This window comes from Delphinapterus leucas, chromosome 19 (genome assembly GCF_059928025.1).
Source record: "Delphinapterus leucas isolate spDelLeu-1000000601 "Yukka" chromosome 19, BTC_Dleu_Yukka2, whole genome shotgun sequence".
NCBI lineage: Eukaryota > Metazoa > Chordata > Mammalia > Artiodactyla > Monodontidae > Delphinapterus > Delphinapterus leucas.
This window is the reverse complement of record NC_143147.1, coordinates 27187821-27210174: the sequence shown is the minus strand read 5'-3', so window position 1 is coordinate 27210174 and position 22354 is coordinate 27187821. Positions and strand designations below refer to the sequence as shown.

The window sequence follows — 22354 nt, the reverse complement described above, 5'->3', positions numbered from 1 at the left end:
CCTCCACTTTTAACTGGGAGAGAGGCTGGGTCATAATGGGGCAGGTAGTGAGGTCACAGTGAGGGAGGGTGACTCCCTGGTAACCAGAGTGGCATTCCCTGGTAACCAGGGTGAGGTAAGCTGAGGCTGGACAGTCAAACAGGGCCCGTAGGCCGGCACACCTGCCCTCGAGCTGTCAATCATTCGTTCACCACCCGCTGACTCACTTGTTCAAATGACACATTCCATCTATGGCCCCTCCTGAGACTAGGAAGACCTTGGCCTCAGAGCCCTGTGCAAGGCCTGGCTGGAGTCCAGAGCCTCAGCCTTCTTCATGCCCTTCACTTGGCGTGGAGCTGGACCTGCCCAGATGTGGAACCCCCCAGTTTGGAAGCAGCTTCTTGTACGAGGCTCTTTGGGGACAGGGACAGCTGAGACACAGAGGAGGTGCCCAGAGACCAGTGGTTTGGAGTCTGCAGCTGCAGACCTACTTAGTGCATGGTATAGGACCAAGAGGGGCCTGCTGGCAGGACTGTGGCCACTAAACCAAGGGGACCCTCAGGCCAAGAAGGGGACACTGGCTTCTTATGGCAGGAAGCCAAGGGCAGGGACCCAGGCTGGTAGAAGGACTGGTACTTCCAGGCCACCGACCACCAGGGTTTCCTGGACTCTGGCACACCTTATTCCTCTCTCCATGCCCTGCTGCCCCCACTCCCGCCCCGGCCCCATTTGCTACTGGTCAGTTCATTTACCCAGTCTGGCATCCATGAAGTGAGGGCCTCGAGGCCGAGGTGGAAGGTAACAGCGAGTTGTCCCACGCTTGGCTCTCCTGCACTTGCCGCTTCAGCTCCAGGCTGTCATGCACCTGGTAGTTGGCAATGCCCCGCGGGTTCCTCCTGAGTGGCATGAAGGTGGGTGGGGGTGGAGGGTGCTCGGTAGCCTGGACGTCAGGCAGGGGCTGGGAGGGGCGGAGGAAGAGCACTGAGCTGGGAGCTGGGGCCCGCTGGTACGAGGCCTCGGCCAGCACCGTGAGGGAGGAGGAGGGGGCCAGAGGGGTGCGCACAGGCAGATTCTCGGCCCATTCGGCCGCCCGGCGCCAAACCTCGTGGGTATCCCGGGAGCAGGTCAAGTGTCCCGTTTAGAGGTGCAGCCTGCGGTTGGGTTGGCTGTTAGCACAGCTGTGGAGGTTCCGTCCATGGGCCGGTGTGGAGCCCCGAGGCACCAGAACGGATGGAGTCTCAGAGCACTCCAGACCAGGCCGCCGCTGATCCCAGGAGTCATACGGGAGCTGACCACTTGAGGGGTAAGTGCTGTGCCCCCCAGGGGTCCACGAGGGTTTAGGGGGCAGCCGTCGGGGAGGTGGTGGAGATGAGGTCCACTGGTCAGCCTCCACATTGCCCCAGATATGGGATGGTGAGCAGGGGGCCCCGAAGGACTGAAGCCTTAGCTCGGACTTGGCCTCCACACACTTGGCCATATGGCACAGCTCGGGCAACTGGTAGAGACAGGGTAGTGGCAGGCTGGCCAGGATCCCACCCTCACAGCCCCAGAGGCCCATGTTGGAAGGCAGGCCCATCTGCAGGTAGAGCCCCCTCCAGCACCCCCACGGGCACTTGTGTTGTGGGAAGGAAAGATCCTCCTCCTCCTCCAGGTAGAAGTCCGGGTCCTCCCGATCAAAGGAGGTCACCGGTCACAACTGTGACATCTCGTGGCTGCGATGTGGCCTACGGAAGCCTGAGCAGCTGTAGGGGAATTGTCTGCAGTTCTTCGGCCTCCACTGGTGTCTGCAGGGGTGGCGGCTGCAGCTGCGGCTAAGGTTGCGGAGATGATGCTAGGAGGACAGGGAGTAGCAAGTGGGCTGGGACATCTTCACTTCCACAGGGTCCAGGGTGCAGTGGATGTGGACGTCTTGGGCCTTGGCTGGAGGATGTTTGGGGGAACTTTCACAAACCTGTGAGTTTTCATCTGGTGGAGGCAAGAGTCTGTGAGGGCAGGGCAACTGTCTGAAGAGTTCAGGGTTGGGAACCTGGGGGCCTGGGTTTCTAGGGCCCTGGGAGTAGCAGGGTTGTAGTGCTCCCTACCTGTCTTCCGTACTTACTTTTCTGATTAATCCAATAGATGGTCTTCTCTAAGGCATTCTGGAGCCCATGCCATACCTGGGGTGGGGTGGGGTGGGGTGGGTGAAAATGAGGTCCAGGCTCTCTACCCACACCCCCCGTCCCAGCCAAGACCGTACCTGCAGATGGAGGTGCAGGCTGCAGCTGGTTCCCACCCTCAGCCCTCTTCACCCCTTCTGGTGGTCCCCAACCATCACTGACCGTAGTTGCCATGCTGATCCCAATGCTGAAAAGAACAACAAGGCCCAGCAGCAGGAGTAGGAAGTCCTCCGCATTCTGGGTAGTTTCTTGGTATTGATGGCAGCACCCCAGGTTGTCATACCAGAGCCCGTTCTCCATGGTGGGGGGGTCCTAGGGCCACCTGGGTCGTGGGCCGCCACCCCCCACCACCGGCCCTGACCCACAGTGCACTCATGCCAGGACCTGCAGACACCCACCAACAGGTGAGGGAGCATGGTCATAATGAGACACGTTGCAGGGAGTCACAATGCCGTGGTGGCCAATCTTTCATCCATTCAGCTGGCCCTTTATGTGGCCATCTCTGCCCTCGGCTCCCGTTACATGGAGCCTAGTTCCCAGAGTTCAGTCTGTCCTTCTGTCTCCATGGGGCCTTGCTTAACTTGATTTGCAAGCATGGTTGCTACAGATGAGAGACAGTCTTCATAGGGACTGAATCATGCATAAAGGATTTCCTCCATTTCATTGTTCGAGACATTATGGCAGCTTATGTAGCCTGTTGGGATTCTTCGAACTAGCCTGTACTTCTTAAAAAGTTTCAAAAGAAGCCAGAAAGCCAAATTTCTCTGTGAAATATCCACATTTCAGAAGTAGCAAACCAATTCAAACTTTAAATTCTGCTGGACAACAACATGGGCCAAACAAAACACACCAGTTTGTAACGTCTAATGTATACTGTATAATGCTTCTGTTCTCATCTTCTCATATGATCCTCACACTAAGGAGCAGATACTATTATTAGCTGTATTTTACAGATGGGGAAACTGAGGCACAGGGCAGTATAGTAGCTTGTCCAATGTTTGAGCACCAAAGCTGGAACTTGAGGTTTTTACAGTGTGCTTTTTTAGCCTCATTACAAATGCATCCTTTTAGAAATAACCTTTTTTTTATCCTAAAGATATTACATATTACAAAATACAATAAACTACAGAAAGGTGAAAACAAAGAAAAAACGACCACTGGTCCCAACATGCAAACATAAACACTGTTACTTAGTGTATTTCCTTACAGAAAAAAACAAGTCCCTGTTCATTCAACCAGAGGTACCGGCTGTATAGGTTAGGATCTCTGCTAGGTGCTGAGGATATTACAGTGAACAGACATAGTTCCTGCCCTCAGAAGGCTTACAATCTAGTTCTTGTTCTTTGTTCCATTCATTGCCAACCTAGATGTGAATATCCAATGGAGCTTCTTCAAGAAGCCAAAGAGTAAATAAGTGGATAGTGCATTTCAGGTGGGCCCAAGGCCCCCATCTGCCCAGTCCCACTTGGGCTTCCTCCCTAGATACGAAATGATGAGAGGATTGGACTCCTAGTGAAGGAGTTAAGATGCAGAAAGGGATAGGACTTGAGAGTCCTACCAAACTCTCAATTCAACTGGCCAAGGACCTCGGTCTCGGCCCTCTCGTCCTCAAGGAAAGGGGTCGGGAGGGGGCAAGTGGTACGTGGCGTCCTGAAAGATGATGAGGGTCCCGACGCTCGTGAAGATGATGAAGGTCCACAGGAAGAGGCGGTCCACCACCATGGCCACAAACTGCCAGTCCTCCTTCAGCTGGGGGTAGGAAGAGGAAACTGTTCCTGAGCTCCAGACTCCCAGCGCAGGCGGCCCCAAGGCCCTGTACGGCACCCAGGTGCTCCTACCCCGGTTTGAGACAAGGGCGGGCCCACAGAATAGCAGAGAGAGAAACTGCGGTTGACTAAAGAACAAGCGGGAAACCAGGGGGTGGGACCAAGTGAGGCAAACTTCCAATCAGAAATCAAATCGAGTGCTGGGGGCGGAGCCTACGTTTGTGGGTGGAGCCAAGGCCACCCAGGCCTTGCCTTGGCCCACCCTCTTTGGACTCACTGCGTCGTGGTCCTCCTGTTCCTGCAGCTGTTGAGCGATGTAGCTGACTGAGGAAACGACCTCCCGTAGCTCGGGAGGCAGGCCCACAGCCCGGTGTGGACCATCGGTAAATCGCCACAGGTCCGGGGCAGGCAGTTCAGGCTGCAACCTAGAAGAGGCGAGTCTGTGTGGCCAAGACCAGGGCACAAAGACGGCCTGAGCCGGTGCACTAGGCCCCGCCCCAACTCCCTCCTCGAACGCCCATCCAGGTTTCAAAACGCGAGAGTGCCCTTCAGGTTCTCTCCGAGAGCGGCGACCTCTCTAGCCTTCAGCAATTCCTCCTATTCCCTTATGCTTTAGTTCCCACCTCCTTGCAAAGTGGGCAACAGAAGGGATACTACAAGTCCCATGATGCTCAACCACGACATCCTCCCGGAGCTTAGGACACCTGCCTCCGCACAGTCTCCTGGGAACTGTAGTTCTACCTCTCCTCTCTACGTGGGCGATGGGGAGTAGATACTACCTGTTGGGTTTGGGGAAGAGAAAATCATTTGGTGGCTTGCGGATGAAATATACACCTGTTCCTCGACCCCAGCCACTTCCTGGAGAATCCCTGAGAGGTATAGGAGGTGGCTCTGGTTTCTGGTCTCTCTAAGGATTGGGTCTCTTCAGACCCAGATACGGAGGGAGTTTGTGGATAAGATCTGCAGAGTAGAAGAAGAGGCGTATTGGAGGGGGCTCTTATGCTCTCAGACCAGAAGGGAAGCCGCCAACCACCCCCACGGCACGTGCCCATTCCTGCGCATGTGTGCATGTGTCCCACAGATGAAATGCAACTACACAGCCCAAGTGTTCTTAAGTGGGTTAGGAGGCATCCTGACTGGAAAGAAAAGTTCTGAGGGCTTCCACCCTGATAGTACCTAACCCTTAGAACGCTCCCTGGGACCCACGATGGGCAGTATTGAGGAAGAGAGTCTGGGATCTACGCAACGTCAATGATGGGAAGATAAAATTAATTGGGCAACATTTCAACACCCAAAGACCTTGGCACTTTGACACTCTACTGGCAGTTGTAGTTCTCACTCAGGTCTGTGAAAGGGAAGGTTGAGGATGGTGGGAGGGAGGAGCGATACGTGGACAAAAAGCCAAATACTAGGATTGAGAGTTAACACAGGTTGGAGAGGAGATCTTCTTACCTGACGGACCCAAAGGGGCATTTGTTGGGTGTGGGGTGAGCGATGGTGCAGGTTGAGGTCTACGACGCTAAGGATGACTGAGAAGGTGATGAGGACCATGGTAAACATGAGGTATTTGATAATCATGGGGACAGACAGGGAGGTCTCAGGCACCTTGTCTGCCGGCAGCAGCAGGAACACAGGAAGGGTCAGCAGGGCAAAGGTCGAGAGCCCCATCTTCCCTCCTTGGGGGACAGAGGGGAAGGCGGAAGGATTAGACTTTGCCAGAAAGCAATCTCCCTGGCATAATCAGTGACCGTGTTTCCAGCCCACTCAAGGACAGGCTTTTGGAAGGGCCAACTGCATGCAAATAACTCCTACATTTATACCTCCAACCTGGACTGATTCCCCTAAATTCCACACTTGTATCCACCTGCCTACTTAACCTCTCCATTTGGGTGTCCACTAGACATCTCGAAATTCACATGTCCAAAACTTAATTCCCTCACCACCGACTCTCGCAGTAGTCTTCCTCAGCTCACAAATGACAACTCGATCTTTCCTGTGGCTCCGGCCAAATCCCTTTGAGTCATTCTCAGCTCTCCTCTATCTCATCCCATATCCAATCCATACCAAACCCTGTTGGCTCTACCTTCAAAATATATCCTGGAACTGATGACTTATCACATCTACCACTACCATCCTGGCACAAGCCACCATTACCTCAGATCTGAGTTATTATAAAGGCCTCCTCTTTGCTTCATCCTTTGCCCCGCTGCTGACTGTTCTCAACAGAGCAGCCAGATTGACCCCATTAAAATGTAAATCAGATCATAACACTCCAGTGGCTTCCCATCGCCTTTAGCATAAAAGTCCATACTGAAGTCTACAAGGCCTTCCCATTAGTTCTCTGACTACATCTCATACTGTTTTCTCTCTTGCTTACTTCATTCAGTTATTACTTCATTGGCTATTTCTGGAATATGCAAGGCACACGCCCACCTCAGAGATTTTTGCACTCACTGTTAACTCCTCCTGCTAATTTCTTCCCCCAGATATCTACCAGGGTCATTCTCTCACTTCCTTCAAGTCTCTGTTCGACTATTGATCAAACATTCCCTTTTTAGTGAGGCATTCACTGACCATCCTATTTTTATATTGCAACCCCTGTGATAAACCGTAGTGGAAAAGCATATGAAAAAATATATATATCTATAAATGAGTCGATTTGCTGTACAACAGGAATGAAACACAACATTGTTAATCAACTATTCTCAATAAAACTGTTTAAATAAATAAATAAATTGCAACCCCTAGCCCCATTCTCATCCTCCACAAACACTTTTCCCATTTTTCCTTCTTAGGGATTGACCTCTCCTTATATACTATCTAGGAATTCCCTGGTGGCACAGTGGTTAGGAATCCGCCTGCCAATGCAGGGGACGTGGGTTCGAGCCGAAGCCTGGGAAGATCTCACATACCGCGGGGCAGCTAAGCCCGTGTGCCACAACTACTGAGCCTGTGCTCTAGAGCCCGCCAGCCACAACTACTGAGCCCACGTGCCACAGCTACTGAAGCCCATGCACCTAGATTCTGTGTTCCACAACAAGAGGAGCCACCGCAGTGAGAAGCCCGTGCACTTCAACGAAAGTAGCCCCTGTTCACCACAACTGGAGAAATCCCCCGCACAGCAACAAAGACCCAACGCAGCCTAAATTAATTAATTAATTAATTAAAAAAATAATAATACACTATCCAATGGGTTTATTTACTATGTTTGCTGACTGTGTCCCCACTAGAATATAAACTCCAAGAGCGCAGGGATTTTTGTCTCTTTTATTCACTGGTGTATTCCCAGCGCCTTGCACACTACCGATGTTCAACAGATATTGTCAAATGAGAGTGGACCAACCCCTGTAGCAGGAACTATATAGCAAATCGAAGGATCTAAAAATGAACCCAAGTATATAAGAATATGCCAGGTGACTGGTTATTACTGTGGCATACAACAGGCACTGAAAACTTCATGGAAGGTATTGAAATAAGTAACTATTATGGTCTGTTCTACTTTAGTCCTGTAATATTGGGTTCCAAGATTTGCCTTGCTCCAGGAAGAAGGAGAAGTTACATGTGGAAGTGTGTTCTAGAGATGCATCACTCTCCTTCCCTAGACTGAGAGAGGGCTTGATTACAGAGAGAAGGAAAGCGTGTGTTTTTTGTTTGTTTTGTTTGGTTTGGTTTTGTTTTTCAGGCCACAGCAGTGAAAGCCCAGAATCCTCACCACTAGGCTACCAGGGAACGCCCAGGAAAGCATGTTTTGAATGTGAGAGCTTAGGATATCAGTCTCTGAATCAGACTAGTACTAAGCAGGGTTGGAACAGCAACACTGCCTCTCTCTGTGTAATGTCAGGTGAATTACTTAAACACACTTAGCCTCTGTGAAACGGGCAGACAATTCAGTACTTACCTCACAGAGTTGTGAAGATTAGAACTGAGTTAATATATGTAACACATTATTTGTATTATCTTATAGCAAGTGCTCCAAATTAGAAAAGACTATACCTACACTTACACAAAGCTTACAGAGTACCAGGCATAGTTCTATTAACTCAGTTAATCCTCAAAATAGTCCTATGTGGGAGGGACAATGACTGTCCTATTTCCATTTCAGGACACAAAGAGATTAAGGAATTTGCCCAAGGTTACTCTGTTAGCATATTGTGCTGTCTCCCAGAGAAATGTTGGCTATTATTTCCAAGGGACATAGGAGGTTAAGGGACTAGTAGGCGGCATTTGACAAGGGGGGGAGGGAGGATGCCAGGAATGGGGAAAGGGAAAGGAAGCGTTAGCTGAGCCTGGGAGTTTGTTGGTCAGAGGAGTGGCAGTTCCAAGGATGAGATCCTAGAATTCTGAAGGGAAGAGTTCAGAAGTTACTGGGTGCAGAGAAGTGAGCAGCAGAGGGGAGGTAGAGCTTGAGGTTGAAGGGGAAATCTGGATGCAGAGGCAAAGGCTCTTCCTGAAAGGAAAACCTGGGTGAGATTGCTGAAGCACAGTTCATGAAGGCTTGAGTTGGCAGGAAAACTTTCCCTGTATTATGGGTGAAGAGCAAGAACCTGAGCTATTGGTAAGAAGGAGTGCTGGGCCCCTTCCCCTCTTACCTGCATCTGGTGGCAGGTAGAAGACGAAGATGGCCAGAAGAGTGATGAGGATGCATGGGGCAATGACATTGACCAGGTAAAAGAGAGGCTTCTGGCGAATGATGAGGTACAAGGTGACTTCTTCACGCTGTCTTTCCCCCCCTCCCCTACGATCCACTGGAGACTGGATTAGCGGAGAAGGCTTGTGAATAATCTCTCATTGACCATTCTCTTGGGGGGAGTGGGGGGAGAAGAGAAGGTGACACAGATGTGGAACCTGTCTTTGTTGGTGCCAGATACGGCTTTCTTTATTTTCTTTTTTTTTTTTTTTTGCCTCACTGCGTCATGGCGCTGCTTGTTGGATCTTAGTTCCCCAACGCGGGATTGAACCCGGGCCCTCAGCAGTGAAACTGTGGAGTCCTAATCACTGGAGAGCCAGGGAATTCCCAGATATGGCTTTCTCTGCCACATCCTAGAGCAGTGGGCACTGATGTAATAAGGGGCTAGCTATGGTCCCTGGGCTGGACAACCCATCTCTAATAAATTTGAGCAAGTCTCAATTTCCATAACCACAAAATATAGAGAGTTATGCCTATCTTGCTAAACCCACAGGGACTCACTGAGAGAGTGTATTTATCAGCCTGTCAGAAACTGGAAATCGTAAAGCCCATGGACATGGGAGCCAAGCCCACTCACCAATAAAGGTGCCTTAATGAATGGGCACTTCCTGCCACTCCTGCCCATCGGGACCCAAGCCGGTCTGCAGACTGACTTCTGAGCTGTCATAGCTATAGGAACTGAGCACCATGGTGCAGTTCTGCCAGTCAAAGGGGAAGTAGGTGACCTGGATGGATTGGAGAGTCACTAGAGCTGCCAGAGAGCTGGTCAGGGCTGGGGGAGTTGGGGAGGTCACAGGGAGACAGGGATCACCAGTGGGAGATCACAGAGAAGTGGAGTCACAGAGGAATAAGAAGGTTATGCAGGGAGGTCATGGAAAATGGAGGGGGGCGGTCACTGAGGAAGACTGGAAGTCAATGAAAGTGGACAGAGAAGATGAAACTCAATGGAAAATCAGAAGGGTAAGAGAGACGTGAGGGTCATGTGGATTATGAAGGAGGGATATCTGAGTGAGGGTTTCTAGGAGAGCCTTGGGTTTCCCAGGCGGGGCCGTGAAACCTGGATGCTGCAGCTGCTGTGATAGATGCCTGGGGGCTGCCAGCGTACAGAGCCCTCGGAGGACACCATGAGGTTGATGTCCAGAGCAACGTCAAATTTTCCGTCGTTGCTGCCTGGAAAGAATCTTCTCATCTGGGATCAGGCCCCTCCCTCCGGAGGCCGCGCCCCTCCAGAGGCCCTGCCCCACCTCCCAGACTCTGGGAACATCCTTACTTGTTTAGGAGCACCACGTCTGGTAGCCACACGGATTCCGCAGTGATACGGAGTGAATCCATGCTCTCTTGCTCCTCAGAGTCCCAGCTCAGCCTGTAGTCAGTCCACTCCTAGGGAAGCAGAGGCTGAGGGGCCGTCTGGGGCTGGAGGCTGGAAGGAGTCTTGGGATGTGCGAAGGAAGCCCGGGGAGGCAATGCAAGGGAGGAGAGCTGCGCAGGCATGGTCTGTGGTTCTGGAGGCCAGGGCTCTGTTTAAGACTCCACCTGCACTCTTTGGGACCCTATCAACTAATTTCCCCTTCTCTCTCATCGGGCCCCAATTTCTTCTTTCTGTAAAAACGAGGGAGTTGCATGCTAGCGTGTAAAACAGTGGTTTTCAAACTGTAGTTAACGACCCTTTTCATAGGTCTGGAATGAAATGAGTGGCCCCAAACCAGTGTTCAAAATAATTTAGAATGAAAAGTGCATGGAATGCAGCTCCCATAGTAAAGATAGGTATTGTTTCCTGAAGCTTCTGTTTCAGTTATAAATGTGTTTTCTGAGGTCGTGATGCAAAAAAGAAAAAAGAAAAATCTTACCGGCCGGAACATTCGAGGAAGTTGTAAAGGCAACGGGATGCCCGCCCTTTCCCACCCTGCCGGATTCTCCGTACCAGGTCTAAGCAGACCTTTGGGCTCATCTCCTCATCCTTCTCGTTCTAGAAGCGAAAATTTGAAAGGGTAGATATGATGTCAGTGTAGAGAAATGAGGGGCTCGGTGGGTAAACTCTCCCTAGAAACTCCGCTCTTTCTCTGAGTCGCACCCACTTGGGTTCAAAGCCCACCTCCTATAAACTGCATTGGCTTATGTTCCGCCTCTATCTTGTAAACTTCCTGCTAGCCGTACAGTCAGCCAGTGCATTTACCAGTCCCGGGCCCGGCCGGAGTGAATCTCTGCCCGCTGTTGTTTATTGAAACTGTCCGGCACCAAGGTCTGTCCCAGCCTGTGACCCCGCCTCAAGGCCCGCTCTCCGGCCTGTCCATCGGCCCCAGCTCCACTTTGAGATCTGCCAACAGGCCAGTTCACCATCCTGCCCGGCTCAATCCTGGCCCATCCAGCAGCCACGACCGCAGCTTGTCCATTAATCTGATTAAGACCCAATCTCTACTAACTGCCCATCAGACACCCAGCCTGGCCTCGCCTCAGACCCCGCCTCAAGTTGTCCCTGGGTTCCACCCTGCCTAATGCCAGGGCCCCCAGCCGGCTAGTGGGCCACACCTCAACTCCCTGCGTGCGCCCTCACCAGGCTGATTAATTGCGCTAGGCTGAGACCAATGCTGACCTCGACACAGTCTCCCACCTCCCACACCGGCCTCACCGAGCTATCATAGCTGCAGCAAAGTTTCTGGCAGTGTGGGCACTACGCCTCTGAGCCGCAGGCAGCTGGAGGAGAAAACTGAGTGAAGCCGTGGTGCCCGGGCACGACTTCTGGCCCTGTCACTGCCCCTTTGAGGTCCAGGCTTAATCGGGTCGAACGGAGCCGCCAAAGCCCCCAGCAGCAGCAGCAGCAGCAGTGCCCCTGGAGTCATAGCACACCCGCGTCACTCAGTGAGTCAGCCTGGGTGAGCCGCCAGGACAGCCAGTGCAGGGGATGTGACGAGGCGCCCAGGAATGTGCACCTGTTATTGGGGGGCAGCCGCCAGCCTACCCGCCACGCCCCTGAGACTTGACCCCTCCCCGAACGACTGCCAAAACCTGCTACCCACAGATGGCAGACAACACTTCAATTGTATGAATCGTCTTTAATTGGGAAAGCATGGAGTGGAGACCGGTCCCCTGGGAGGAGTCTTTTTGGGTACCTAACACCCAGATGAGGTAAAGCAAGTTCTATTCAGTTAGAAGCTGGAAGGGTGTGTGAGGTCTAGAGACCAAGAGGCCCTCAGCCTCCTTGGCCTTACATGTAGGGGAGAAGGGTGGGACTTACTGCTGAATTGGTGTCTCCTCATTTGAGGGGGGTCAAAACTATGTCCCATTTGTCTTTTTTATTCTAGACCCACTACCCTAAAGACCTCAGCTTTAAAGGGGACCTGGAGGGAATTCCTGCTGAGGTAGCTAAGTGTTCATGTCCCCCCAACTCAGGCACAGTTCCAGTCATGCCCTGGTCCTGCCCACTTTCCCATCCTAGCTGCCCTTCTATGAGCCAGTGATTCCTTAGAAAACTCCTCTGTCATTCCTCAGCCTCTGTTCCCTGGAAGGACCCCAGCTGAGTTGCAGGAGCTAGAAAATGCATGTAAAATATAAGTTTAGCATTCAATAGGAAGAATAAGATTTTTGGAAAATTGTCTAGGGAAAACAAGAAGTTCTGGAGGATCCATGAAGAGCTTAGTTCTTTGTGAATCAGAGCTGGGTCCTTACCAGAGCTCTTGCTTAAGAGGTATCATGAGAGAAGGTGGGAGCGTGGATCTAGAACTCTTACTCTAGACCAATAACATGTCTATATAGGCTCTAGTTCCATCCTAGAGGGAAGTGCTGAGTGTCGGGGCCTATGTCCTAGAGCTGAGATTCAGAAGGAAGTATGGCTCCGTATGTGTCTAGAGCACCACGCTCTGGAACTGGGTGTCTCTGGGGTAAGAAAGTTAAACGTGTGGTGATTTGAGACTGGCCCAATTCAGGCCAAGACCAACAGCTGGACAGGGCCCAAATCCAGCCTCTCTCTAGATGGAAACCAGGGGTCCATCTGGGTGAAGGACAGAAGCCTGATGGATCCAGAACAGAGCCTGGCAGCATAGCTGTGTTCCAGCACAGACCCTGGGTGCAGAAATGGCCCTGCCTGGGGTGTTTGGTGTTCCAGAACCTGTCAGGAACAACGCAAAAGGTGGAGTAGCGAAAGAAGGAAATTAATCCTGAGCTGCAGTGGACCTATAAGTCTATGGCTTGGTGGCCATGAAGAGGGCAAAGGGCTCCAGGACGTGGCTGAGCCTGCGGTAGGGAAGATTTACGCCCTGGTTTTGGCAGTTTTGGAACACCGGCGCCATGTCGGGAAAAGGCTTTGTAGGGTGTGAGTGTGGAAGGAAAGAAGTGATCAGCCAGGACCATTGTCAGACTTCCTCCTCTCTGAACCCTTTCACGGGCCCAAGGATCTAAGGATCTCAGCAGCCCCGGAAGTCATGGCCGGCCCCTAGTCTCCCTCAGGGTAGAGCACCTGGAGGGACGTGGCTGCTAAGGACAGGAGTGTGGCAGCAGGGGTGACAGCAGGGCCAGAAACAGGGCTGGGAGAGAGGCTCTGGTGGTGATGAGGGCAGGGAGCCTCCAGTCCGGGGACTACATGGCAGGGGGCAGGTTGACTGGAAGGGGAGGTCTCAGGGACACTGTGGAGAGAAGGCTCCCAGTACACAGCCACTGTGAAGGGGAGAGAGAGGAGCAGGAAGGAGAGTTAGGCACCAAGAGAGCTCTGAAAGGGCTCCCTTCCCCTACACTCCTCCTCTGGGAACCCACAGAAGGAGAGCTTCCCAAACCTCCAAAGGCCAAAGCCTTCCTGGCTTGACCTGTCATAGCATGTGTCCTCTTACAACACTTATAGGCCCTTAGCTGTGTGTCCCTAAATGTCCATGTCAAGGTCAATACCGTCCCATGTGGTCCACCTCTTCCCTGGGGGTCCATACTCACCCTCCAGGAGCTTGGGCACAAACTGGGCGGCTGCCTTGGTCTTCTTGACTCAATTTCCCTTCATGACTCGGCCCTCCTTGTCCAGGCCCATGTACCAGGCCCGGCCAGAACGACGCTGGCGATAGAGAGCAGAGGCGTACAGGACAGAGGAATTCTTAAAGATGCACCCCTTAAAGCGACAGTCAGCTGTGAAATGAGGCTGAGGAGACAAAGACCCAGAAAGGCACACACAGACAGAAGGACAAAAAGACACATCACTGAACAGAAGGGAGCCCTGGGAAGAACAAGGCAGGATATCATCCATACGTTTGAGACTGGGAGAGCCAACTTCTGAGTCCACACGTTAACTGGGAGAAAGGGAGCATGAGGAAGAGTCTGGTTGCCCCCTGAGGGCTGGGAACTAGACTTCTGGGGGCCTGGGATAAGAAGATAACTTCTCTCTGCTCTACTCCCAACCTCTCACCATCCAGGGCACCTGGAGGGAATTTCTGCTTGGAGGAGTTCCTGAATCCTTCCCCAGCATCCTGAATGACTCTGGGGAAGTGAGTAATAATGAGGTCTAGAGGAGGTTGGAGAAGACACAGGGGTCCAAAAAGGTTGTAAGAGTTGGACATTCAAAGAGCCTGGGAGTATTTAAGAGGGTACTGGAGAAGGGATTGGAGGGACGCTAGAGGAGGTGCTTGGGAGCGGGCAGTGAGGAGAGGGTGTCGGCAAGAGATGGAGGGAAAGGAATCCCTGAGCTGCAAAATATCTGTAGCTGGGAAGGCTGTACCTAGGGGAGTCCCCTGACTCCAGGCCACTCTGTCCCCTTGTCTCACCGAGCTGTAGAGCGTCCCCGCAGCGTTCATGACCACGTAGTGACCCAGCTTGACACTCTGGATGGTGACTACACGGAGCTCCACAGCGATCAGGTTGAAGTGGGCTGGGGGTGGAGAGAAGGGATATCAGTACCCCAAGCCTCCAATCCCCATCTGATCCCCCCCCCTCAATTCTTGTCCCAGTTCTACTTCTTCCTTTGTGGGGTCAAAGAGCCAGACTGAAAACAACAGAATCTGAAGCCACAATAGGACTGTCATCCCCTAGGCCTGCACTCCCCTTTCCCACCCAGCAGCTGGATTCCCCTCTCACTGAAAGAGCTGGTGTACTCTGGGGTGTCCTGGATGCTCGCATCGGGATTCACCTGGAGGTAGAAACCCTGGCGGCAGAAGAGTTTGGTGATCATGCCTTTGAGCTGAGGCTCTGGAGAGACAGACATTCATTTTGGAACATGACATCTCTGTTCCCAGAAACATTGCTACACTTGGCGGGATGAGAGGAGAGAAAAGAAAGGAGGATGGAGGGAAGGAAGAGGGTCCCAGGGCCCAAACTCCCTGACGCTCTGAGCAAGCTCTCTCCCACCTCTCTTCGACTCCAGAGGAAGCTGGGGTGTGGGTCCCTTCTGCTTCCTCTAACCAGCTTTCAGTTTAATTGATTGAAACTTATTTAAAGGCTTAATTCCTACTCTACAGCTCAACCAGAATGGGGGGAAGGGAGAAGAAGGAAGAGGAAGGGGAGAGATACATGGAAACGCAGAGGACAAAGGGAGACAGGCAGAGCTGCTGAAAAGGCAGTGTATTTGCGAATGTCGGGGGCATTAAGGTGACCCCAGGTTAGGGGCGCCCCCTCAGGAGTGGGGTTGGGACTGGGCCTGACGCTGACTCAGCACCTGCTGCTGCAGCTGCAGCTCGCTTCGTGCGGTCCTCGCCTTGGCCCAGCCCCGGCCTGTCTGAAACTCACCCACCTGTCTGTCTGTCTGTCTGTGTGTCTGTCAGTCTGCTGGCTCACAGGGGGCCAGCCCTCCCTGAGGCTCAGCCTCTCCCCTTCAGCCAGGTAAGCCGCCTGGGATGGGGGGTATTCAGTACCAAACCAAGGAAATGTGGGAGGGGGCCAGGGAGCTGGTGAGGCTGGCTGACACACGTGGGCGCTCGGTCCCACACAAAGGGTGGGCTGCTGACCGTACCACAGCGGAGTGCCGGCGGTAGGGGTAGGAGGATGTCAATGGGGTGGTGGGGGGGTCTCCCCCTAGGGGAGCTGAAAGCGGATGGGAGCGAGGCCAGAGGGACTTCCCGCCTGTCACACCAGGACGGGGACCACAGGCTAACCCTCACCACTCTCCTCACCTGGCTCTTGTGGCCAAGATCCCGGGACCCCCTCGAAGATGGTACAACCTCCAGTTTCCGTGCGGGCATCCAGCCGTGTAGTGTGTCTGAATTCCTCGTGGCAGAGGGTCTCCTGAGCCCGTGGGGCCCGATTTCTCAGCTGTGTAGTCGGTCGTGGGGGATTGCACAGCTCCCTTCTTGAAGTGCAGGTCACGGGAGGGGATGCACAGAGGGAAGGACTGGCGAGGTAGTTGCAAGGACACCCAGGGGAGAGCTGGGGAGATTGGTACCGAGCCAGGCAAGCTAGACGAGGAGGAATGGATCCAAGGCTCGGAGGAGCGGGAGAACCGGGACAGGGACGGGGCTACCGGAGCCGCAGAAACCCTCGGGGTGACCCAGGCGTCTGGATTCCTCAGCCCCCTCCACTGGGCATTGAAAGAATCGTGAGAGACGGCACATAGGCAGAGGGTGGTGGGGGTGGAGACTCCTGTGTTGGGAGGGCGTGGCGAGCGGGAGCTTCCAGGATTCGGGGCACCAGGCTTAGCCGCTCAAGCCTTCCCCTTGGCCTCGAAAGCGAGGAGACTCGGAGTTATGGGCACGAGACAAGGGAAACTGAGGCATCGTCTGGCCAAGAGTTTGTGATCCAGGCCCACCTCCTTTCACTTTCGGGGAGTCCCCGTCAGTCGGGCACTGCTATTCCGAGTCCCTGGCCTCAACATCCCAGGCGGAGAGGCTGACGGCCCAGAGACCCCTCCCCAGGCACCCACATGGGCAGCGGTCCAGTCACGCGGGCCGCCCCCCCGCACAGTCGCACCTTGGACAGCAGGATGAGGAGCTGCTTCTGGCAAAGGGACTTGGTGCTGCGGCGACACACGCGCCACTGCGCCAACACGGGCCGGCTGCCCCCGGGCTGGTGGACCTCCCGCTTCTGCCAGATCAGGCTGCTGGCCAGTGCTGGCATGGTGCCCTAGGGGGAGGCACCCCAAAACCGGCAGGCTCCCGGAGCATGCTTGGCCACCCGGGAGAAACCCGCTAGCTCACCAGCACATGCTCTTGACTCTCCGGTCCGACTCGCCGCCTCACCCACGGGACCTGAGGATAAGCCCTAGACGACCTCATCCCGGGCACCAGCTCCCACCCTTGGGCCTCGTGGTAGCTTCGTCAGACCCAGCAGCCTATGTACCTCTCAGTTGACTCAACCCTCGACCTTTGCTCCCCACAGAAATCTCCCCCTTCTCTGATCTGCAATGTCCCTCTCCCCCACTAACACTATCCCAAAGCCAAGACCCTCAAATTTTCCAGGATGTGGTTCCAATATCCCCAGGCACCTTTCCACCCTATTTCAGGGCCCTGCACTACTGCCAAAGCCACTCTTGTAATTTTAAGGGTGTGGGTCCTTAGCTTTGGGGATATTAGCTCACCCCACCCGTGCTGGGGTGCTGCCAGTGTCTAGGGAGAACCCAACCTTGGTGTCTTTTCTTTTGCCACCCTCGAAGTGAAGAATCCCCCACTGTTTTTCACTGAAATCCCCAAAAACTATGGCTTGAAATATCCAGACTGTCGCCAATCAGCAAGAAGAGGTTCCCAGACCATGTCTCTGGATGATTCCGCTTTTTACCAAGTCACCCCCATTTCTAGTGGCACAGCATTCCAGCTGCTGAGCCCCTTTCCTCACCTTGTTACCATCCACTCCTTTTGAAGTCACCTCCAAATCCACCCTTCCTAGTGGTTACACCAGGTGGTTGTCTGGAGGGCCCTGTGTCACCTCGGAATAAGGAGCATAGGTTTTTGGCTTTTTTCTTTTTTTCTGATAGCTCCTAATTTCCTCGGGGACAGCTGGTGCTGTTTAGATCCCACGCCCTCCAATCCAGCAAGCCCCCCGTGAGAGGAGCGCACCTACGTTGTCAGAGGTCCCCAAATGTGAACAAATCCACTATAAGTCAGAGCGCATCAGAGCTTTCTGTGACAGGGTTTCCTTGTCCTCCCCAGGACTGCCTATAGCGTCCCCTCTTCCTTCCCCGACGCCCCTCAACCTGTCTGGTATTGTTGATCTGGGCACGGCTGGTGCTGGCTCGGGGTCCAGGTTCCTCTCTCCCTGTAGCCCACAAGCGGAGCTTCCCCCCACGCCTGGCTAGGCGTCTCAGGACCCAGGAAAGAGTGAGGGTGCCTCCGCAGAGCGCCCTCGTCTGGCGAAGTGAGCACTGGGCCTGGCGGCTGCACCAAATCGAGTGGCGGCAGCGTCGGCAGAGGTAGCGGCTGTCGGAAGCTGAGGCGGTGGCGGCCACAGCCTCTCCCCCCTCCTCGGAGAGCCGGTCCGGGGGCGGGGCAGGGGGCCGAGATGCCAGGAAAGAGGGGGAGGTGAAGCTGGGCCGGCAGAACCCCGGGGTTCCTTGGAGGCAGGGAGTGGAGACGGTCTTAGAGACAGGAGGAGCCCAGGCAAAGCCGCATATCTCGCATGTCTCGGGATTCAGAGGAGGAGGGACAAGGAGGAAACTCCACTGAATGGAACTCTGGATGGTGGGAGAGGTTGGGCTTAGATAGATGGAATGGCAGATGCCCCGAGAATGGAGAAAGGGACACTACTGCCCAGGATGGAGGACAGAACTGGATGAGGAAGGTGGCGGGAATAACTGAAGAGATAGCAGTGGTGGTGAGGTCTATCCTGGGGTGAAATCCGTCCTCCTTAATGTCTCTGCCTTTTGTGAGACAAGTTCGTCAGTCCCTGGTCTCCATACCTTTCTACTTTACACGTTTTTTCAGCAAATATATTACCCCCATCCCGATTGACTCCTAAGAGAAAAGACCATAAGAACTGGAGGGAGATGGATGCCAGAGGCTGCACCGGAGTGGGAGGGGTGCTGGCCACAGATTTGGAAAGTGGAGAGGCCAGAATGGAATGATCTGTGCCAGGGATGGGGCAGGAGGAGGGTAGGAGAAAGCGGAGGAACCGGCGAGGAGTCCTTCTAGAACGGGCTCTTTGGGCCCAAAGTGCTCAGCCTGTCTCCCAGGTGAGGGGAGAGCAGTCCCCTCCACATCCCGCTGGCCAACAGAAGCACCTTCCAGGTTAGTAGGAACAGCATCTTTAACGGGCCCCGCCTCCCACGCCCTCTAATCCACCCCCCTTGCCTGCAGCCTTGGCCTCTTGCACAGAGGGGTGCAGGATGCAGGCAGGGTCCCTGCAAAGCAGTGCCAACGTCCTGAGCAGCGAAGCTGCACCCTCCCCCACACGGAACTTTTGGCCACTCAGAAAAGAGTGGGGCATCGCCCGGCCTTGAGCACCTGGCCCAGCTCTTCCAGCAACCCTAGGCAGCAGGCGCCCGCATTCTCGGCTCGCGCCAGATAGAGCGTGTGCAGCCGCTCACAGGCCCAGTAGAGCAAGGTCCACAGGAGGTAGGGCGCCGCGACCCTAGTCCTGGCCACCAGAGGGCGCAGCGTCCCCTGGTCCGCCGCGTGCGCTTGCAACAGGGGAATGGGTATGCGAGTCTTGAGCGCCAGCTCTTGGCGGGCGAAGCAGAGCTGCCAACCGGAGGCACCCGGCTGCTCTGTGCCGCTCCCGCCGCCGCCGGGCACCAGGTAGAAAGAAGACGACTCTGAGGCCAGCGGGCCAGCCCACGAGTGGCTCTGAGCCCCCTGGGGCCAGCCGGCCATGGACACCATGGGGATCAATCGAAAAACAGGAGGCGGCGCGGGGGCCCGGGCGTAGCCAGGAGGATATTGGTGACACCCGTGTAGCGGGCTGCGTGGACCATGCGCGGGGCACCCTGAACCAGAAACGGGGACTCAGCAACCGCAGCCAACAAAACAAAGAACCAGACACCGACCTGGGCGACGCTCAGTATGCGCCATGCCTCCAGAGCCTCCAAGGGTTCTGGCACTGGGCTAACGTCGGCTGCTTTGGTGACGTCCACATTCGTTTTTTCAGTGGTGAGGGAAAGTCAACATAGGTTACATTTGTTGAGGCAACTCTGGCACTGAAACATTACTAGGTGAGTTTTCCAAAGGCTCGTGTGCTTCAGGCTCAGTGAGGTGTAGGTGGTCCATGGAGATTTGTGGATCCTTGGGAGATTCTTTGCTTCGGGCTGGGTGGATCGAATCACCTCCTCCTGGGACTGTGGGTCCTAGGCAGTCCTGCCATGCCTCCCCGACCAAGGTTCCACGGAGCTGCTCTGGGAGGAAGAGCCATGTGTAACAGGATCCCACGTCTGGTTGCAGCTCCTGCCCAGTGCCATCTAGACAAAGCATGGGCACCAGGAGTGTGAAGCTGGCCTCGTAGTGAGGTCCCCGAGCGTAGGGACCTAGAGGCGCATGCCCCAGATCCAGGGAACCCTCGCGAAGCCCACAACGAAGCAGCAGGACCTCTGCATGAGGAGGAAAGCAAGGGTCCCGGTGGTGAACGAGACCTAAGGAAAGTTAAGGGATTGTAAAGTCGTGATCCAGAGCCGGGGCGGGGTGAGACAGAGCTGAGAGCTGCAAGTTCCCGAAGTTTGGGAGGGTGACTTACCAAGCAAGACAAAACAAAGTCCTTGGCCTGTAAGAGATTTGGTCCTGGCTTGGGGCCTTCATTCCAGCTTGCCTGCACACCCAGGTCCTGGATCAGCTGGGTTAGTTCCTGCAGCTTGCCTGCACAACCAGCTCCTGGATTAGCTGTATTAGTTCCTGCACCCAGCTCCTGGATCAGCTGGGTTAGTTCCTTCTCTGCATCGACGGAGCAGAACTCAATGTCCGTGAGCGGCCGGGCTGGGGCTGGGGGCTGTGGGCCCCACCAGGGAGCACTACCGCAGAAGCCATATGGCTCTGTCGATTGGGGGCTAGGAAATACACAGACGGGAGGAAGCCAAGACGGGCCGTACCTTTTGCTGCAGAAAACTGACCCCAGTTCTTATCTCTTCCAGAGGCCAAGAGGGTTCCCAAGACACAGTCCGTCAATGGGTCTGCAGTTGAAGGGCCCTAAATTTAGTCTTGAAAGAGAACAAATAAATACCTCCTCCGTCCTTGCCCTTTTCTCATATGCTAGTCCCCACTCCCATGGAATGGTTCACCTGACTCAGCAGGTAGAAAGTAACTGTTTGGGCCCTCCTAACGAATGCAGTAACCTCCTTTGATGCACCTTGTCTACGTCCCCCTTACCTCTTTTCAGAAGAGACTAGTGGTTTGCAACTTCCCTCTTAGGTTAGCTACAAAGGCTGGGAAGAGAATGGATAGGAAGATTGAACAGGTAACTACTTCCTACTGCCTGTAAGGCCACATCCCTAAATTATAACCACGCCCCTTTCTGTAGACTGTCGGGATGGTTCCGGACCAGCCGGGCCTCCAGTCAGAGTTGTCACTCCTTTCGCTCTGCAGAGATCTTGCCGCTATCCTGGGAGTTGTAGTTTCTCTTCAAAGCTAACAGGGCGTTGGGCCACGCCCCCACATCCTTCCCTGTTCCATTGAAGTAGTGCCTGATGGAAGTTGTAGTTTCTATGGAGATACGCTATTCTGTGTCTTTATGATAAACTATTCTGTGTCTTTACAAGGCCAGGTGAACCGCACGAACACTCCTTGGGTTTAGAACACAGGCCTAGTAGGATGGATCTGAAAAGCAAACAATAATGAGTGACATACTCTAGGGCATGCGGAGAAATAAGGGACTCTATATCTCACTTGGGAGTAGAGGAGCCCTGGTCATTTAAATCTAGAATGGTTCTTGCATGCAATTATAACTTCACTTTAGAGATGAGACCGCAAGCCTAGAAAGGTTGCACATGACTTGTCCAAGGTCAGAGCTCAGCCAGAGAGCTGTTGGAAATGGGCTCTCCAGCTGGGACATATCTCCTTGGAATCGGTGGTGGTAACGTTAGACAAGAACACACCGATAGTGTGCATGTAGTGACCCAGGGCTGGACATCTGACTCAGGGAAGGGACATGTTAGTGTTGCCGACCTCAGACACACAAGTGGCGGCAGGGAAAACACTTTGGATTCTCGCAGCTTATGTGTGTATACAGAAGAGTTATCAGGACTGAAAATCAAGTCCAGAGGAAACACCAGCTGGGCTAGTGCAGGGCAATGAAAACTTATCAGGGGAAGGAAATGGCTTTCAGCGACCAGTGCTATCATGGACACAGCTAACGTCCAGGATGAAACTAGGAGCCAGAATAATAGGACAGAAAGATAGGACACCAGGGACATGCTCACAGATTAGACCAATGCATACTGGACCAGGAATTCTTACATGCCTTTTTTCCAGGGTTCTGTCTCCACAGTGAACTAGGCCTAAGTCCATGGGCAAGAAAATTAAGTGGAGACACCTTGAAAAATTTAGAGGCCTATGAAGGAGGGGACCCTCACAATCCAGGGCTCAAGTTGGGCAGCCTAAAACACAAGTTTTCCTAGTCACTGACAAAGAGAGGTCTTCTCGGTCAGTAACCAAGAGCCCTAAACACAGCCCAGAACGAGGGAGGCAAGTTTCCATACATCTGGTCGTGACCCAAGAGACCAGATGAGGAAAACTGAAGCCTGGGCTCTTTCTCACAGTCTGGGGAAATCAGGCATTGGCTGTCCACCCCCACATCTTACCTCCTCCCCAGAGGGTGGCTTCTGAGCCACTCTAAAAAGAGCTAAGTTCTCTGGGCTCTGGGGGAGCTTTAAGATGCTGGAGGTGGGTGACAGGGAAAGGAAAATTGCTCTAAACTCTAAAGCACTGCTCTCCAATAGCATTTTCCATGATGATGGA

At 53.8% G+C, this 22354-nt stretch overlaps 2 protein-coding genes and 1 pseudogene across 2 annotated transcripts; all 3 read right to left on the bottom strand.

The window, feature by feature from the left end:
* Window positions 1–718: 718 nt before the first annotated feature.
* On the bottom strand, window positions 719–2975 carry LOC149744898 (uncharacterized protein SPEM2-like; annotated as a pseudogene).
* A 768-nt stretch (window positions 2976–3743) lies between these two features.
* On the bottom strand, window positions 3744–9777 carry LOC149744897 (acetylcholine receptor subunit beta-like). Its single transcript, XM_089901787.1, has 6 exons — window positions 9646–9777; window positions 9194–9313; window positions 8491–8653; window positions 5354–5577; window positions 4179–4319; window positions 3744–3884 (listed from the first exon to the last, which is right to left on the bottom strand). The coding sequence occupies exons 1-6, from the start codon at window positions 9775–9777 to the stop codon at window positions 3744–3746; spliced, it is 921 nt and encodes a 306-aa protein (XP_089757913.1).
* A 7936-nt stretch (window positions 9778–17713) lies between these two features.
* Window positions 17714–21505, bottom strand: LOC149744896 (transmembrane protein 102-like). Its single transcript, XM_089901786.1, is given in 7 exon segments — window positions 17714–18904; window positions 18907–19305; window positions 19308–19562; window positions 19594–20040; window positions 20138–20255; window positions 20346–20518; window positions 21493–21505. Coding segments are annotated over 7 exon segments (1587 nt in total). The 3' UTR covers window positions 17714–18722.
* Between the last annotated feature and the right edge of the window lie 849 nt (window positions 21506–22354).